The 16558-nt window shown below is 50.8% G+C and overlaps 1 protein-coding gene across 1 annotated transcript; it reads left to right on the top strand.

Moving 5' to 3' along the window:
* The first annotated feature begins 1433 nt into the window (after positions 1-1433).
* LOC119624187 (pepsin A-2/A-3) lies at positions 1434-11132 on the top strand. The gene is made up of 9 exons (XM_073016808.1): positions 1434-1489; positions 1974-2136; positions 4408-4525; positions 5348-5466; positions 6113-6342; positions 8273-8389; positions 9383-9527; positions 9629-9727; positions 10831-11132. Exons 1-9 carry the CDS (start codon positions 1434-1436, stop codon positions 10978-10980), a joined length of 1197 nt encoding a protein of 398 aa, XP_072872909.1. The 3' UTR covers positions 10981-11132.
* The last annotated feature ends 5426 nt before the right edge of the window (positions 11133-16558 follow it).

Raw genomic sequence — 16558 nt, 5'->3', positions numbered from 1 at the left:
GGCTCCAGTGGTCTGCTTTCATTCCCTTATTTGGCCCCACCCTCATCCTTTTGATTGATCCATTTTACAGAGAGCTGACTGGTCCATTTTACAGAGAGCTGATTGGTGCATTTACAATCCTTTAGGTAGACACAAAAGTTCTCCAAGTCTCCACCCCATTAGCTAGACACAGAGTGCTGATTGGTGCATTTACAATCCTTTAGCTAGACACAGAGTGCTGATTGGTGCATTTACAATCCCTTAGCCAGACACAAAAGTTCTCCAAGTCCCCACTTGATTCAGAAGCTCAGCCGACTTCACCTCTCACAACCTCTGCCTCCTGGGTTCAAGCGATTCTCCTGTCTCAGCCTCCTGAGTAACTGGGATTACATGCGCCCACCACCATGCCCAGCTAACTTCTCTACTTTTAGTAGAGATGGGGATTCACTATGTTGACCAGGCTGGTCTTGAACTCCTGACCTCAGGTGATTCACCTGTCTCAGCCTCCCAAAGTACTGGGATTACAAGCGTGAGCCACGGCACCCAGCTAAGCATCCTCTTTCTAAGTCACTCACCCACGAGTATGAATTCTTTGCCCAGATTGCTTTGCTCCATCGTAGCTGATTTCAGCCCAGTTGTAAGCCTGGAGCACCTGGAGAAAACAGACCTAGGTGGGATCTCAAAAGTGGAGAGGGTGGGAAGGGACCAAAAGAAAGAGAAGGGGTGCAGAAAGGGAGGGACACAGATTCCAAAGAAATACCTGGCCGGCCTCAAGTTTGCCTCCTCCAGGAAGGGAAGGCAGCATTCTCCCGGTGCTCTCTCCCTCCTCCCCCATGTACTGCGCACATCTCCTTCCCAGACTCAGCCCAGTTGCCACCAAAAGCAAGCCAGAAAGGAAAGGAAAGAAATAAGCCTCTGGCTGGACGACAGAGTAAAACTCCGTCACAAAAAAGAAAGAAAGAGAGAAAGAGGGAAAAAGAGAAGGGAAGGGAAGGGGAGGGGAGGGGAGAGAGAGAAAGAGAGAAATAGGGAAGGGAAGGGAGGAGAGGGCAGGGGAGGGGAGGGGAAGGAGGAGGAAGGAAAGGGAGGGGAGGGGAGGGGAGGGAATGGAAGGGAAGGGAAGGGAAAGGAAGGGAAGGCAAGGGAAGAGAAGGGGCCTCCAAGTCATTATTCCTCTTTCTCCCTGCGGGTCCACCCCCATGGCAACCCCCCCCCCACCCCCACAATGGCACAAGGTTACAATGGAAAGTGCCTCCGCTGGAACAGTCTCAGAACTTGGCTTGGGGCAGCGACAATCTTATCAGGAACTTTTCTGTTTGGGATCAGGGAAACTGGTGACTTTCAAAGAGGCCGATAAGGCAGGACCCAAGTTGTATATAAGGGGCAGCTCATGCTGCTGCTCTGCACCTTCCTCCCGTCTTGCTTCTCCCTAGAGTTGGGACCCGGGAAGAACCATGAAGTGGCTGCTGCTGCTGGGTCTGGTGGCGCTCTCTGAGTGCATCATCCACAAGTGAGTCCGGGTGGCATGGGTGTGAAGACGGTTGCCTCCCACATCACCCTTCTTTACTCCTGTGTCTTCCTTCTTCCCTTTTTTCACTCTCTCTCTTTGGCTGTCTCCATCCCCCTGTTCTGCCTCTCTCTCTGCCCTCTTGGGAGGCAGCTCTGCAGACGTGGTTAAAACTCGGGCCCAGCCCGAATCTGGTTCCCAGCTCCAGCCCTAGTCAACTTAACTTCTTTGCATTTGCACAGACGTGGGAGCTCCTCCCTTCCTTCCATCTTCCTCTCTTAGACCAGCTAGTTAAGAGTCCAGCCTGGGTTTGGTTCCAGCTCCACCACTAGGCAGCTTAACTTCTTTCCATTATTGCACAGAAGTGGGAGCGTCTCCTTTCCTTCCTTCTTCCTCTCTTAGACCAGCTTCCCTTCCCTTCTGGGGCTGCCACAGCACCCGGTGAGCAGAATCCTTGCCTAATTCCTCTTCCTCCTCCAAACCACAGGGTCCCCCTCGTCAGAAAGAAGTCCTTGAGGCGCAACCTGTCCGAGCATGGCCTGCTGAAGGACTTCCTGAAGAAGCACAACCGCAACCCCGCCAGGAAGTACTTCCCCCAGGCAGAGGCGCCCACCCTCATAGACGAACAGCCCCTGGAGAACTACCTGGATGTGAGTGTGTGGGCAAGCGGCGGGGCCGGCTCTGAGGACTTGGCCGGCAGGAAAGAGAGTTTCCCTGGGGTCTTGGAGGATGGGCCGGGGCTCTGAGGCTCCAGACAGTGACCCAGGGTCTGCCCCCTAGGTGTCAGTGGCCCCGGGCAGGCAGGAAAAGTCACACTCAGAGCTGTTGCTTTTTGTTCATTCATTCATTCCTTCACTCGTTCATGCAACGTTTATTTCTTCTGAGCACCTCGTTACATGTCAGGGCCTGTGCAGGGCTCAGGTGGAAACAGTGATGAGCAAAGTCATAGCCGAGGAGAGAAAGACACTAATCAAGGAGTCTTGCAAACCAATGAAAAGAACAGGCAGCAGGAGGACCACAGAGTGAAGGAGTCACACTGCCAGAGTCGGCCACTTGGGCAGGGAGCCTCCCGGGAGCCGAGCAGCAAGAGCGGGAATTTCCAAGAGAAGAAGACAGAACTCCACACAGCCTGATCACTTGTGCCGAACCCTGTGCAGGCGGGAGCACAGGGCATTTGAAGGAGAGCCGAGAGGGAGGGAAGAAGGGTGCTGCAGACTGCGGCCCGAGGAGCCGAGGGGTGGACGGAGAGAGGCTCCATCCTAACTGCCACTGATTTATCTCAAACAGGGGGTGACAAAATCAGATCCGAGTTTCAGAAAGATCACTCTGACTTTATGATTTGAGACCCGACAGCAAACACCCTGCCTTCCCACAGATATCGTATGTCCCCTCTGTGCCTGGCACGGGGCACAGGGCACAGAGCAGTGATGCCTGTGGTTCAGAGATTGGCCTCTGCCATCCAGCAGACCTGGTGCAAATGTGGGTTCCAGCGCCTCTAAGTCACGGGACATTGGCCAAGACATTTAAATCCTCTGAGACTGTTTCTTGGTCTGGAAAACAGAAACACTAATATCTACCAACAGAGGTTGTTGCCAGGAATTCACGCAATCATGTTTCTGGAGTGCTTAGCACGGGGTCTGGCAGGCCCTTGGTAAGAGGCTTAGTTAGCGCATTTATTTAGTTAACAAATATTTAGCAAATATTGGCACCTCTCTATGTGCCAGAGGCTATGCAAGTTGCCAAAACGATGGTGAATAAACAAAGTTCCTGGAGCTTATATTCTAAAGGGGATGACAGATAAGCAAGCATGTAAGATAATTGCAGGTACTGATGAGGGCCAAGACGAATTAACTAATTGGAATACGAGGAAAAAGAAGATAGAGAGGGGCAAATTTAGATAAAGGGGTCACAGAAGGACTGTTGGCAGAGGGGACATTTGACTAGAGACCTGAATGATTGATTTTTGAAAAAAAGATCAGCCAAAGAAAGATCTAGAATAAACATTTTCCTAGCACAAGGAATACCCAGTGCAAAGGCCCTAGGGCAGGAGGGACTGCTCATCGCCAAGGAGCAGCAAGCAGACCAGTGTGGCGGGAACAGAGCCGGCAAGGGGGGAAAATGCTGCCACTCAGAAGAAAAATACTGGTTGGTTGGCTGAGGTGGGTGGATCACTTGAGGTCAGGAGTTTGAGACCAGCCTGGAAACATGGTGAAACCCCGTCACTACTACAAATACAAAAATTAGCTGGGCGTGATGGCACACACCTGTCATCCCAGCTACTTGGGACGCTGAGGCAGGAGAATCACTGGAACCCAGGAGGCGGAGGCTGCAGTGAGCCAAGATCGTGCCACTGCACTCCAGCCTGGACAACAGAGAGAGACTTGCCTCAAAAAAAAAAAAAAAAAAAAAGAAGAAGAAGAAGAAGAAGAAAAATACTGGCAGTCCCCTTTCTTGCAACCTACTGTACACATCTAGATGTAGAAATAAGAAAATCGGCCAGGTTTCCATCTTTAGGTAGCTTGCTTAGCTTCCGATAAACAATTTAAGGCACAAGCCCTTAAGCTGTCACTTGCCCGGTGCTAGAAGGTTCCACCCCCATACTCTGTGCTGTAAGGATGGGAAGACTGTGACATCCGAGACAATGGCTGAATAGGGAGCAGCAGATTGTTAGGTGCTTGTGGTGCTTAGGAGAGAGCAGAGGGTAAATTGGGGGAGCAATCAGGGAAGACGTCAAGGAGGAAGGGACACCAGGGCTGGGCTTTGAAGGATGAAAGCGGTGGCTGGGAAGAGAAAGACAAGAACTGTGAGGAGGGAATGAAAAGGTAGAGAGGCACACCGAGGAGATGACCCGGAGAGAGCCCTTAGGGAGGACCCGACAGAGAGACCCGGGTCCATGAACTGCCCTGTCCCGGCCTCGGCAGATGGAGTACTTCGGCACGATCGGCATCGGAACCCCTGCCCAGGATTTCACCGTGATCTTTGACACCGGATCCTCCAACCTGTGGGTGCCCTCAGTCTACTGCTCCAGTCTCGCCTGCAGTAAGTTCCAGCCTGCCCCACCCCAGTCTCGATCCCCAGCCCCAGCTGACCCTGGGGAACCCTGGACACCCGTGGGCTTCAGACACCTCCCCCCTCAAACCTGCTGGAGCCACTCAACAAGCATTTACTGAGCACCTACTCGTGACAAGCACTGGGTGCAGGTGCTCCACGGGGTAAAGGGATGAATGATATGATCCCTGCGGTCAAAGACTTTCCAGTCTGAGGGCAGAGAGAAGCTCCCCAAAATACCCACAGCCTGGGAGAGGAAGTGTAGGGGCCCAAAGCAAGACAGGGCCAAAGGGCTGTAGAATAGCCTGCTAGGACATGCTAGAGGTGAATGCTGAGCTCGTTTAAAAAAAAAAAAGAAAAATCATTGGTTGCTAATGAAAGAGAGCTTGTCTTTGGAAGTCATGAGCAATGTGTGTTGTGGGTTCCTTCCTCTTCTAATGTTTTCACCTGAGTTTTAATTAAGATGGGGTGCCTCCAGCTTCTTCCACATCACAACGGGAGCACCGGCCGGGGGCTGGGGGGTGAAAGCGCTCATCACTGGGCAGCCACCAGCCTGCTCAGCTCAATGTTGGCCTGGGGAGTCCCCAGGAGGCCCTTGGGGTTGACTGGGAACCTGCCATCAGTGAAGGGTCCCAGGAGTTCAATGAGACAGGACAGAACCTGGGGTCTCTTGGGGTCCAGGGGTCTAGGGGGAAAGGTCACTGCTCACCTCCAGAGCCCTTCCTAGGGCCAGGGCACCCCATCCCAGGAAGACATCCCAGCCTGCGACCTTCACCAAGCTCTGAGACTGACAATCACCGCTTGCCCTTGCAGCCAACCACAACCGCTTCAACCCTCAGGATTCCTCCACCTATCAGTCCACCAGCGGGACACTCTCCATCACCTACGGCACTGGCAGCATGACAGGCATCCTCGGATATGACACTGTCAAGGTGGGCACCTACAGGCTGCTACTGAATCCCGCCATCAGGCACCCCCAGAATAAGCTTATTCCAGCCCGATGAGTCTCGGTGATCACAAAAGTAACCTGATTGGGGGTGCGGGCTGGGGGAGAAGCAGCAGAGATGTCACAGACGTTGCTAGCTCGGGTGGCAGTGAGTAAAAGGGTGGGCTGCTGGGAGCCATAAGCCAGCCTCAGCTCCACCCAAGCAGAATGTTATGGAGGGTGGGGAGACTCCGTAAAGGCTCAATTCTCTCCTAGCACCTCCTCTTCTTCCTCCTTCTCCCGACCTGCAGCCCCCCCATGTCCTCAAATCTCCACAAGCCCTCTCTGCTACTTTTGGGGCATGGCAGGGGTCAAAGGTCCTGATTCGCCAGGGTCTGCTTTGCATTTGTTCATCCGTAACACAAACACACAGTGAATCTGTTCTCCAGCAAAATCTCACACTGAGTCATAGACCGTGGCCATCTGCAGATCAGCTGCCATGGTTACCTCCAGCAGAGAAACAAGCATTCCAGGAGACGGTTCCTCTCCCCTCCTTCCAGGCTGATGCCCTGGAAGCCAAGGCCTGCATGGGATGAACCAGGGCAGCTGTGGGCCTGAGGCTGGCACCCAGAGCTCAGTGAACATGACCTGAGTGTGAACATCATCTCGGTTCCCCCACCCAGGTTGGAGGCATCTCGGACACCAATCAGATCTTCGGCTTGAGCGAGACCGAACCCGGCTCCTTCCTGTATTATGCTCCCTTCGACGGCATCCTGGGGCTGGCGTACCCCAGCATTTCCTCCTCCGGGGCCACACCCGTATTTGACAACATCTGGAACCAGGGCCTGGTTTCTCAGGACCTCTTCTCTGTCTACCTGAGCGCGTAAGTTGGGTGGAGAGGGGCCTCCTCCCACCTCCCCCTCCAGAGGTCACAGTGTTCTGGCCCAGCAGCAGCTGTTCAAGGCTGGCTGCGATGGAGAGGGTCTTGGGAAGCAAGGGATTTGGAAAGTCAATGTTTGAGGCTACAGAAATGTGTCTGCAGAGTGATAGTGCCAAGTCTCTCTCTGACGGGCCATGTGCACTCCATCTCATTTACCAGCGTCTTTTTCCCCTTGATGTGCACAACTCAAATGTCATCAGCCATTTGCCCCTCGGTGCCAGTTCCCTCATCCTTGGCCCTCAAAGATGCCACTGAAATGAATACACTTGCCCAGACACGGTGGTTCATGCTTGTAATCCCAGCACTTTGGGAGTCTGAGACAGGAGGATCACCTGAAGTCAGGAGTTCAAGACCAGCCTGGTCAACATGGCAAAACCCTGTCTCTACTAAAAAATACAAAAATTAGCCAGGCGTGGTGGCAGGCACCAGTACACCCAGCTACTCGGGAGGCTGAGGCAGGGAGAATCGCTTGAGCCTGGGAGGCGGAGGCTGCAGTGAGCCAAGATTGTGCCACTGCATTCCAGCCTGGGCAGCAGAGCGAGACTCCATCTCAGAAAGTAAATAAATAAATAAATAAAGTGAATACACTTAAAACAGAACAAAATTCTGTAACACAAAAATGAAAAGATTTGATCAAGATATATCATGGATGATGACATTTTTAAATTATGAAAGCAAGTTTCTTTTGTGATTTAATAAAACCTAGGTTCCATTTGTGACCGTGGGCTAATTCTAGGAATGAACAAAGAAATACATGAACAAACAAACAAATGAACAAAGAATAAATCAAATGTCAATTTGGGCTGAGTAGAGTGTTACGCAAGAATATCTGAGGGCATCGTCCACTTTCTTAAGACACTCAACGTTCCTCTAACACTCACGAACGTCCTCCTCTTTTGAAAGGGTTTGCCGTCATTCACGTGTTTCCTTGGTTGGTAACTACACGTCTAGGTCCTCGCTATATAGCATTGCACTGTGAGACCTTCACAGAAAAGGTGGGTGGGTTCAGTGAGGGGGTCATGTTTTATACATGGCCAGTTCTCCGATGACTCATTTCTTATTGCCATCTACATTTGCTTCTGCATCTACCCTGAAACTGCAGAGGTTTAGAAAATGAATATTGAAATAACAAGGACTCCTGCAATTTACAACAGGAAGGCTCTTTGTCATGTATTCCTCTTGGCCAGTTGATGTTCAACGTGGCTCTAAAACATAATCTGCCTATATGAGCACTTAAATATTTCACGTGGGGCCGTTGTATCTCCCCAGCTAGATCTGAGTCTCTCAATCTGGGAATCATTAACATTTCAGACCAGCATAAGTCCTTGCCAGGGACTGTCCCATGCATTGTAGGACGTTTGGCAGCATCCCCAGCCTCTAAGCCTTAGATGCCAGTAGCATCCACTACCCCCACCCAATCAATCCAAAATGTCTCCAGACACTCCCCTGGGGGCAAAACTGCTCCCAGCTAAGAACAAGAGATGTCCATCATCAAGTCCTTAAGAGCCGACACTGTCACCCATTCACATCCCTGGGGTCGCCATGGCAACTAGAGTGAGTACCACGGTGGAAACCACACACTCAACCTAAAAGACCCGTGTTCTTCTAAACGTAGTTCCACCACTTCCCTTCTGTGTGACCTTGGGCAGGTGGCCTCACCTCCCTCAGGCTCAGTGTCCTCATGGTAAGTGGAAATAACAGTGACAGTGTCCACTGCGTGGGCCCTGGCCTAAGAGGACAAGAAACCACATTGGTCACACCCCAGGACAGCCCTGCCAAGTGCCCAATCAAGGCTAGCTCTGAGGAGCCAACAGCAGATGTTCACACATGAACGAACAGAGAAATTCATGTCTTCTTCCCTCACTTTCCACAGCGATGACCAGAGTGGCAGCGTGGTGATATTTGGTGGCATTGACTCTTCTTACTACACTGGAAGTCTGAACTGGGTGCCTGTTTCTGTCGAGGGTTACTGGCAGATCTCCGTGGACAGGTGAGACTGCCATGGATGGACAGCATCCAGGCCTGGGCCCCAGATTCCATTTCCTTATGGACTCATAGCTACCAGCTTTCCAGAATTCCCCCAGGAACAGCTGACACAGGGGAACACAATCCCGGGGGAAGGTGGAAGTTGTCCAAGCCAGAGAGACCCTCCTCCCTGGTGGAGGAGGGAAGAGCTGTCAAGGAAGCCAAGCCACTGTCCTCCTAGTCACGGAGGCAGGACAATCCACCAGCATCCCTGGGGAAAGCTGGGTGACCACCTGTCCACACATCTCAATTGAAGGGGCCTGGGACCCAGCACATGCTCCTCCCACTCGAGGAGATGTGTCACTTTCAGTCTAGAAGTAGGGCAAAATGGCTAAGAAATTATGTGAAGTCATTTCTCAAGAGTGAACAATTTCCCAGGACAAAGACTTCAGTACTAAAGCGGGGACCATCCCAGGCAAACCAGGACACATTGATCACCTCATGTCTGCCCAGCCATGCTAGCATTTCACCAGTTCTTCCAACTCCTGCCCCAGCCCTCTGGTCTCTGTCCCTCCCCGTATACCGTCCCCTGTTGATGTCCTCCTTCTCTCTTCACCTGCCTGGCATCCCTGGGTGTCTGCTCCCCTGGCTGCTTCCCTCCACCGCCTCTCACCCCGGACCCTGTTTTGTTCCCTGCCGCATGCCTGGCTTATCATCCTGCCCTTCTGCCACCATAACTTATCTTGACAGCCAGGCCGGGAGCTCCCTGCAGCCTGGAACTGTGAGGCTGTCTGCTTTACCTTTGCGTTTCCCATGCCTGGCTGAGAGTAGGCACTTGCAAAATATTTGTTGGGTAAATGAATGCAGGATGAATGAACGTGTGAATGAGAGTAACAGAAATTTCACGCATTGGCCAATGAACGGGTGGGGAAGAAATGTCTGGGGTCACCTCCTGGTTCCCCCTTGGAGAGATGTACCCCTGAGGGCTCAGGGACCTTCACTTGCTTCTTGCCCTCAGCATCACCATGAACGGAGAGGCCATCGCCTGCGCTGAGGGCTGCCAGGCCATTGTTGACACCGGCACCTCTCTGCTGACCGGCCCAACTAGCCCCATTGCCAACATCCAGAGCGACATCGGAGCCAGCGAGAACTCAGACGGCGAGGTGAGTCCAGCCCCGACGGCTCTGTTCTACACTCAAATAGTGGGTGTGCCAGGCAGATGGGACCAAAACTCTTCCAACTTTTCTCCCCTCACTCTTTCCAGATGGTAGTCAGCTGCTCAGCTGTCAGCAGCCTGCCCGACATCGTCTTCACCATCAACGGAGTCCAGTATCCTGTGCCACCCAGTGCCTACATCCTGCAGGTGAGGGGGCTCTGGACCATCCACTAGAGGGGCTCACACAGAATGTGGCCACAGAGTCCCCCTCTGCAGAGGGAAGGTGCGCTTCCACGAGCTGAAGCCGAGAGGCAGAGGCAGACGAACATCTGCCCCAGACAGCTCCGGAGAGAAGGAACAGATTAAAAACAAACGCAGGAATAAGAACTCAGACACAGCTCCCCAAGGGAATAAGTGAAGCAAAGGTTAATGGAGTGAAAAGAGGATTCTATTTGGACCCCTGAGTCCTAGTCCTGGGTCTGAATTACCAGCCCGTTGATGCTGAGTAAATGACAACTCATCTCAGCCTCAGTTTTCTCATCCAAAATTCAGACATGGCAGCTTTCCCCACGCTCAGAGTGCGGTTAGGTTAACCAAGTGAGACTGATCACATCAGAACTACCAAGGGTTGGACAAATGGAAATCCTCATTTCCATAAGCTGGGGCTTCCGACACTCCTACCGTCTCTACCAAGTAGCAAATCTTTAGCTATATGAGCCACAGGAAAACTCTCCCTTCTATTATTATAACGTCAGGTGGAAAACTGATTTTGCCAGTGGACTGATGTTACTCAACAAGAAGCACTGACGCCTGGGCTCCCCCAGTGATTCTGATTACATTAGGAGAGGGCAAGGCCTGAGCAATGGGATGGGGCTACGGGGGTTCAAAGCTCCCCAGGTGACGTGCAGACAAGGTCACAGCGCAGTGACTTAGTGAGGCAAGAGGGCTAACAGCTCATCCGGTTTGCCCCTGGTCGGGATCAGAATAATCATGAGAAAAGGCTGTGTGGGCAGGGTTTTCACACTCCTTCCTACCAGTTGAATTCTCCCCAAGCCCCTTAGCTCTGATGCTGATGTCAGGGTTCCTGTGCCTGCCAGAAACGCCAGATAATGTCCAGTAATGTGTAGAAACCAATTGTGCTGTGGACAGCTTCTACAGGCCAACTCCAGGCCAAGAACAGCCGAGTCCCTGGACACTGAGCCAGGAAGCGCCTCCTTGCACGTGCCTTGCAGCTGGACCAGGGCGCCCTGGATGTTTATCACCCAGCGCCTGTCACTGCTGAATCGGTGTCTTATTCTCCTTTTCTCCAGAGCCAGGGCAGCTGCATCAGCGGCTTCGAGGGCATGGACGTCCCCACCGAATCTGGAGAGCTTTGGATCCTGGGTGATGTCTTCATCCGCCAGTACTTTACTGTCTTCGACAGGGCAAACAACCAGGTCGGCCTGGCTCCCGTGGCTTAAGCCCAAGTCTTTCCAGCCACCTCCCAGGAAGATCCGACCTCCGTCCTGTGCCCACTTTAGATGCATCTAATTCTCCTGACTGTCCTTCCCACGGGAGTGCGGAGGTCTTGGCCCTGTTCCCTGTCTTCCCTGTCTTACCGATAATGTAGAATAAAAACATAACCTACTGAAACAGGTTTTGTGGAGCTGCTTCTCTTTGCTGGTCTTTTTCCTTCACATCACTGGGGTTAGAACGCCAGGGTAGGGACCAAAATGACCACATCCACTTGGATGGCACCCAACAGAGTGACCCCAGCAGCGGACACTTCATGGTAGAGCCAGGAAGACAGAGGCCTGCAGGGGGCTGTGCTGGAAGCATCATAAAAAGACCTGGGGACCAAAAATGCTGGGCTCATTGTCTTCTCATAGAAGGGACAGTGAGAACTGAGATCGTGCCATTGTACTCCAGGCTGGGCAACACAGAGAAACTCTATCTCAAAAAAAAAAAAAGAAAGAAAGAGAGGAAAAAAAAGAAAAAATAGCACTGAAGCTCTTAGTTGAGGGAGTCAACTTCTTACTTCTCCCAAAACCAATAAGAGATCATGACAAGGCTGGGAGCAGTGGCTCACACCTGTAATCCCAGCACTTTGGGAGGCTGAGACAGACAGGTCACGAGTTTGAGACCAGCCTGGCCAACATGGTGAAACCCCGTCTCTGCTCAAAATGCAAAAATTAGCTGGGCGTGGTGGTGCGTGCCTGTAATCCCAGCTACTCGGGAGGCTGAGGCAAAAGAATCGCTTGAACCAGGAAGGTGGAGGTTGCAGTGAGCTGAGATCGCACCATTGCACTCTAACCTGGGCAACAGAGTGAGACTGCAGCTCAAAAAAAAAGAGAGAGAAAGATCATGAGGAAAGGAAAGCAATCAGGAGAGACAGGAGAGGTGGACACTAATGGCAATGTCCCTAAGTAGACAGGACAGGGCAGTGTTGTCTGCAAGACATGGACAGGAGAAGTGGAAGAAGCTGACACCACAGTCTTCCAGGATGCCCCTGTGATTCGCTGGTGACCAAGACTCGCTGTCAATCTCCCGCAAGGTCCCAGGCACAAGACCCTGAACACGTCTGTTTCCCCATCTGTAACCAAACAGAGTGGTGTTCCACTTCCCTGAGCAGAGGTTGTGAGACAGAGAATTAAGCATGCTTATTAGCATATATGCCCTAGAAAGGCAAAGAGGAAATGGAGCAGTTTCTCAGGCTGGGCTTGGTAGCAAAACGTACAATGGAAAACATAGTTTCAAAATAAGTACAGAACACGCTACATTCTAGGCCCTTCTCCAGGGTTCACCAGCTACAGTTCCCAATCAAAGGCTCTGACAAGTCCTGCTGCAAAGTGATCTGTTTCATTTTAACTCAGTTGAGCTTGATCTCAGACTCTCTCTTGCTAGGAAGTCTATTACAGCCCTGGGCCTCTCAGCATGCACGCTGGGAAAATTTCCATAACTACTGCTTCTGGTGACAGCCAACCCAGGCTGTCTGTTGAAGGCAGGGCCAGAGGCTGGAGCTGGGCTGTAGGAGGGCCAGGGATGATCTCCAACGCCCAGTCTCCCGGGGGTCACTCTCACCCTCCCAAGCCCATTTTCCACAGCTGAATAAACTTTATGAGACATACATTTCATCTCATCCCTTCCTTGCTTAAAACTCTTAATGCCTTCTTGCCATTGCCTTTGGAACAAAACAGCAAATCTTTGGCATAGTTCCAGGTCCTGTGTGCTCCTTCCCTGCCTCACTCTGATCCCACTGCCCTGAGCTCCCTCCACCCCGGCTCCCGTGGCCACGATAACCCAAGTGCCTTTCCCACCTCCAGACTGCGCATGCTGTTCCCTTTGCCTGGGTTGCCTTTCCCTCTTTCTTGACTTGCTAACACCTAGCATCTGCAGACGTGGCTTAAATGTCACTTCCCAACCAGGTGCGGTGGCTCACACATATAATCCCAGCACTTTGGGAGGCCGAGGTGGGCAGATGAACTGAGGTCAGGAATTCAAGACCAGCCTGGCCAACATGGTGAAATCCCATCTCTACTAAAAATACAAAAAATTAGCTGGGCGTGGTGGGGGGCACCTGTAATCCCAGCTACTCGGGAGGCTGAGGCAGGAGAATCGCTTGAACCCAGGAGGCGAAGGTTGCAGTGAGCTGAGATCACGCCATTGTATTCCAGCCTGGGCAAAAAGAGTGAAACTCCACCTCAAAAAAAAAAAAGTCACTTTCCTGTAAAAGTGATCAGCCCTCCCTGACCACTCTCCCATAGAGCCTGGGCCCACCTTATCCTTCACGGTACTTGGCACGACTTGTAACCGTTCATTTAAGTGTTTAAGATTCACAAGCACAGGGATGGTTATCGTATTTAGGGTTGAAGCCTGAGCAGAAAGAACAGGGCTTGGCACATAGTAGGTGGTCCCTAAATTGTTGCTGAATGAGTGATTAGCGATGATGTTTTAAAAGGAAACAACTCAGACAGGATGAGAGTATGAGATGTGGACAGGGTTTGACAAAGGCCACGTGAATGACAACAGGGGGGTCAGCTCCCACCCCCACCAAAATTCCATCCATTTTGTCATGGGATAAGCAGGTGGATTTCTCAAGTTTCTGGGAAGGAATTTCACCCTGTCCTGGCTCCTTTGCTGGATTTGTTTTTCTGACATTTCCCACGTAGCTACTTTGAAGCTAGGCAGTGTGCTAGGCTCCAGGGATACGGGCAGGCCTTCCTGGATGCTATCCGTTCTCCTGCGCCTGGCCCCATCCTTCCTTCCTCCCTCATCTCAACCCCAGCAGCTGCAGCTCAGCCTCTCTCTCCCAGCACCTCTTCCATTCCCACCCTGGGATTCCTGAACCCAGCCAGCATCTAAAGAGCTTCCTCATCAGACAGATCATTTGACCAGAAAGCCCTGCGCCAACATATCCGAAGGGATCCTCCCTATGTTGCTGCACAAGAGACGATGAATTCACAAGCCTTTGCTGCAGTCTCAGGACTCTGCTTCATGCATCTTCCTCTAAGGGCCTTGGGGGTCTAAGCACAGCTCCTTCCGTCCTTTTCATTCACACTTGTCCAGGAGTGTTATTTTAATCTTACAGGTCTCCTTCCTTCCCCATTCATCCTCACCTGTCCCAAATGATCACTCCACACATTGCTGGTGGAAGTGTAAATTGGCACCACCCTAAGGAGCATGATGTGGCTGTTTCTATCAAAACTTGAAGGGGTGGCCTGCCCCTCCACACCTGTGGGTGGTTCTCGTTAGGTGGAACGAGACACTTGAGAAAAGAAATGAGACACAGAGACAAAGTAGAGAGAAAGAAAAAGTGGGCCCAGGGAACCGGCGCTCAGCTTACAGAGGACCCACTCCAGCACCAGTCTCTGAGTTCCCTTAGTATTTACTGATAATTATCTTTACCATCTTAAAGATAAGGGAGTGGCTGGACAATAGGATCATTGTAGGGAGGAAATCAGCAGTAAGACATATGAACAAAAATCTCTGTGACATTAATAAGTTTAAAGGAAAATGCTGTGCCTTGAGATGCATATGCAAACATCTCCATAAACCTTTTAGCAGCATTGTTTCAGCCTATCACATGGGGAGAAACCTTGGACAATACCTAGCTTTCCTAGGCAGAGGTCCCTGCGACCTTTGGCCGTGTACATGTCCTCGGGTAGTTGAAATTAAGGGAATGGTGATGACTTTTAACCAGCAAGCTGCCTTCTGGCACTTGTTTAACAAAGACACATCCTGCACAGCCCAAAATCCATTAAACCTTGAGTCACCACAGTACATGTCTTTGCAAGGACAAGGTTGGGGGTAGGGTCACAGATTAACAGCATCTCAAATACAGAACAAAATGGAGTCTCTTATGTCTACTTCTTTCTATATAGACACAGTAACAGGCTGATCTCTTTCTTTTCCCCACAAAAACTAAAAATGCATATGCTGACCAGGCTCAGTGGCTCATGCCTGTAATCCCGGCACTTTGGGAGGCTGAGGCAGGTGGATCACCTGAGATGAGGAGTTTGAGACCAGCCAGGTCAACATGGTGAAATCTCATCTGTCCTAAAAATACAAAATTAGTCGGGCGTGGTGACACATGTCTGTCATTCCCAGCTACTTGGGAGGCTGAGGCAGGAGAATCTCCTGAACCCGGGAGGCGGAGGTTGCAGTGAGCCGAGATGGCGCCATTGCACTTCAGCCTGGGCAACAGAGCGAGATTCTGTCTCCAAGAAAAGCAAAAGAATGATCAATGTTCAAGACGATAAATATGCTAATGACACTGATCTGATCACTAAACATTATATGTACAGAAACACCCCTATGTACCCATAAATATGGACAATTATTACATTTGAATTAAAAAGAAAGGAGCCAGGCACAGTAGCTCATGGTGTAACCCCAGCACTTGGGAAGGCCAAGGTGGGAGGACGGCTTGAGCCCAAGAGTTCAAGACCAGCCTGAGCAACATAGAAAGACTTCATTTCCATTGTTTTTTTTTTTTTTTTGAGGCGGAGTCTCGCTCTGTCGCCCAGGCTGGAGTACAGTGGCCGGATCTCAGCTCACTGCAAGCTCCGCCTCCCGAGTAGCTGGGACTACAGGCGCCGCCACCGCGCCCGGCTAATTTTTGTATTTTTTAGTAGAGACGGGGTTTCACCGTGTGAGCCAGGATGGTCTCGATCTCCTGACCTCGTGATCCACCCGTCTCGGCCTCCCAAAGTGCTGGGATTACAGGCTTGAGCCACCGCGCCCGGCCCATTTCCATTGTTTTTAATAAATAAATAAGAAGAAAAGAATGAAGATGTATATTATAAGAGAATATTCATAGAGCACTGTTCCTATGAGTCCCACACTGGAAGCTACCCAAATGCCTATGAACTGAAAAAGAGATAAGTAAAGGGTATATTGATGCAGTGGAATAATACATAGCAATGAACAGGACTGAGTAACAACTCCACACGACACCAGTCGCCGATGCCTCAACTAAACATGATTTTGAGCAAAGAAGCTCAATGCAAATAAAGTGCTTGTTGTGTGGTACTGCTTATCAAAAGTACAAAAACAGGTGAAATGTATCTTTGCTGTTTGGATATTAGAGTAGTGATATGCTTGGTTTGGCACTGGGGTAGTGACTGGGAAGAGCCTGGGGTGCGGTCCGTGGGTACCTGACATGCTCTTTTGCTGGGTCTGGGTTGTGGTTACATGCGTGTGCTTGGTTTGTGAAAATTCATCAAGCTATTTCTCACGATATGCACTTTTCTGTGTGCATACAATATTTCAAGAAAGTTTAAAAATGATAACGTAGATTTCTAAAAAATTACTTGCAAAATACAGGACCACGGTATTTCTTTTAAAAGCAGGTTCAGGTTGCAGATAAAGTAGCACAGCAGATGTGAGCTGAGCTCATCAAAACGGGTTGGTTGCAAAGCAACATGTGCCATATCTTGTGGTCCTATATTTGTAAGTAAACCAATATATTAATTTACTATGCTAACGGTGGTTAGTGCTGGGTAGTGGGGTTATAAGTCATTTCACAATTTTTATTTACCTATGAATAATCTAAAATGA

This window comes from Chlorocebus sabaeus, chromosome 1 (assembly GCF_047675955.1).
Source record: "Chlorocebus sabaeus isolate Y175 chromosome 1, mChlSab1.0.hap1, whole genome shotgun sequence".
NCBI classification, from domain to species: Eukaryota; Metazoa; Chordata; class Mammalia; order Primates; family Cercopithecidae; genus Chlorocebus; species Chlorocebus sabaeus.
Note: the sequence above shows the minus strand (reverse complement) of the source record. Positions and strands in the feature narration are given on the sequence as shown.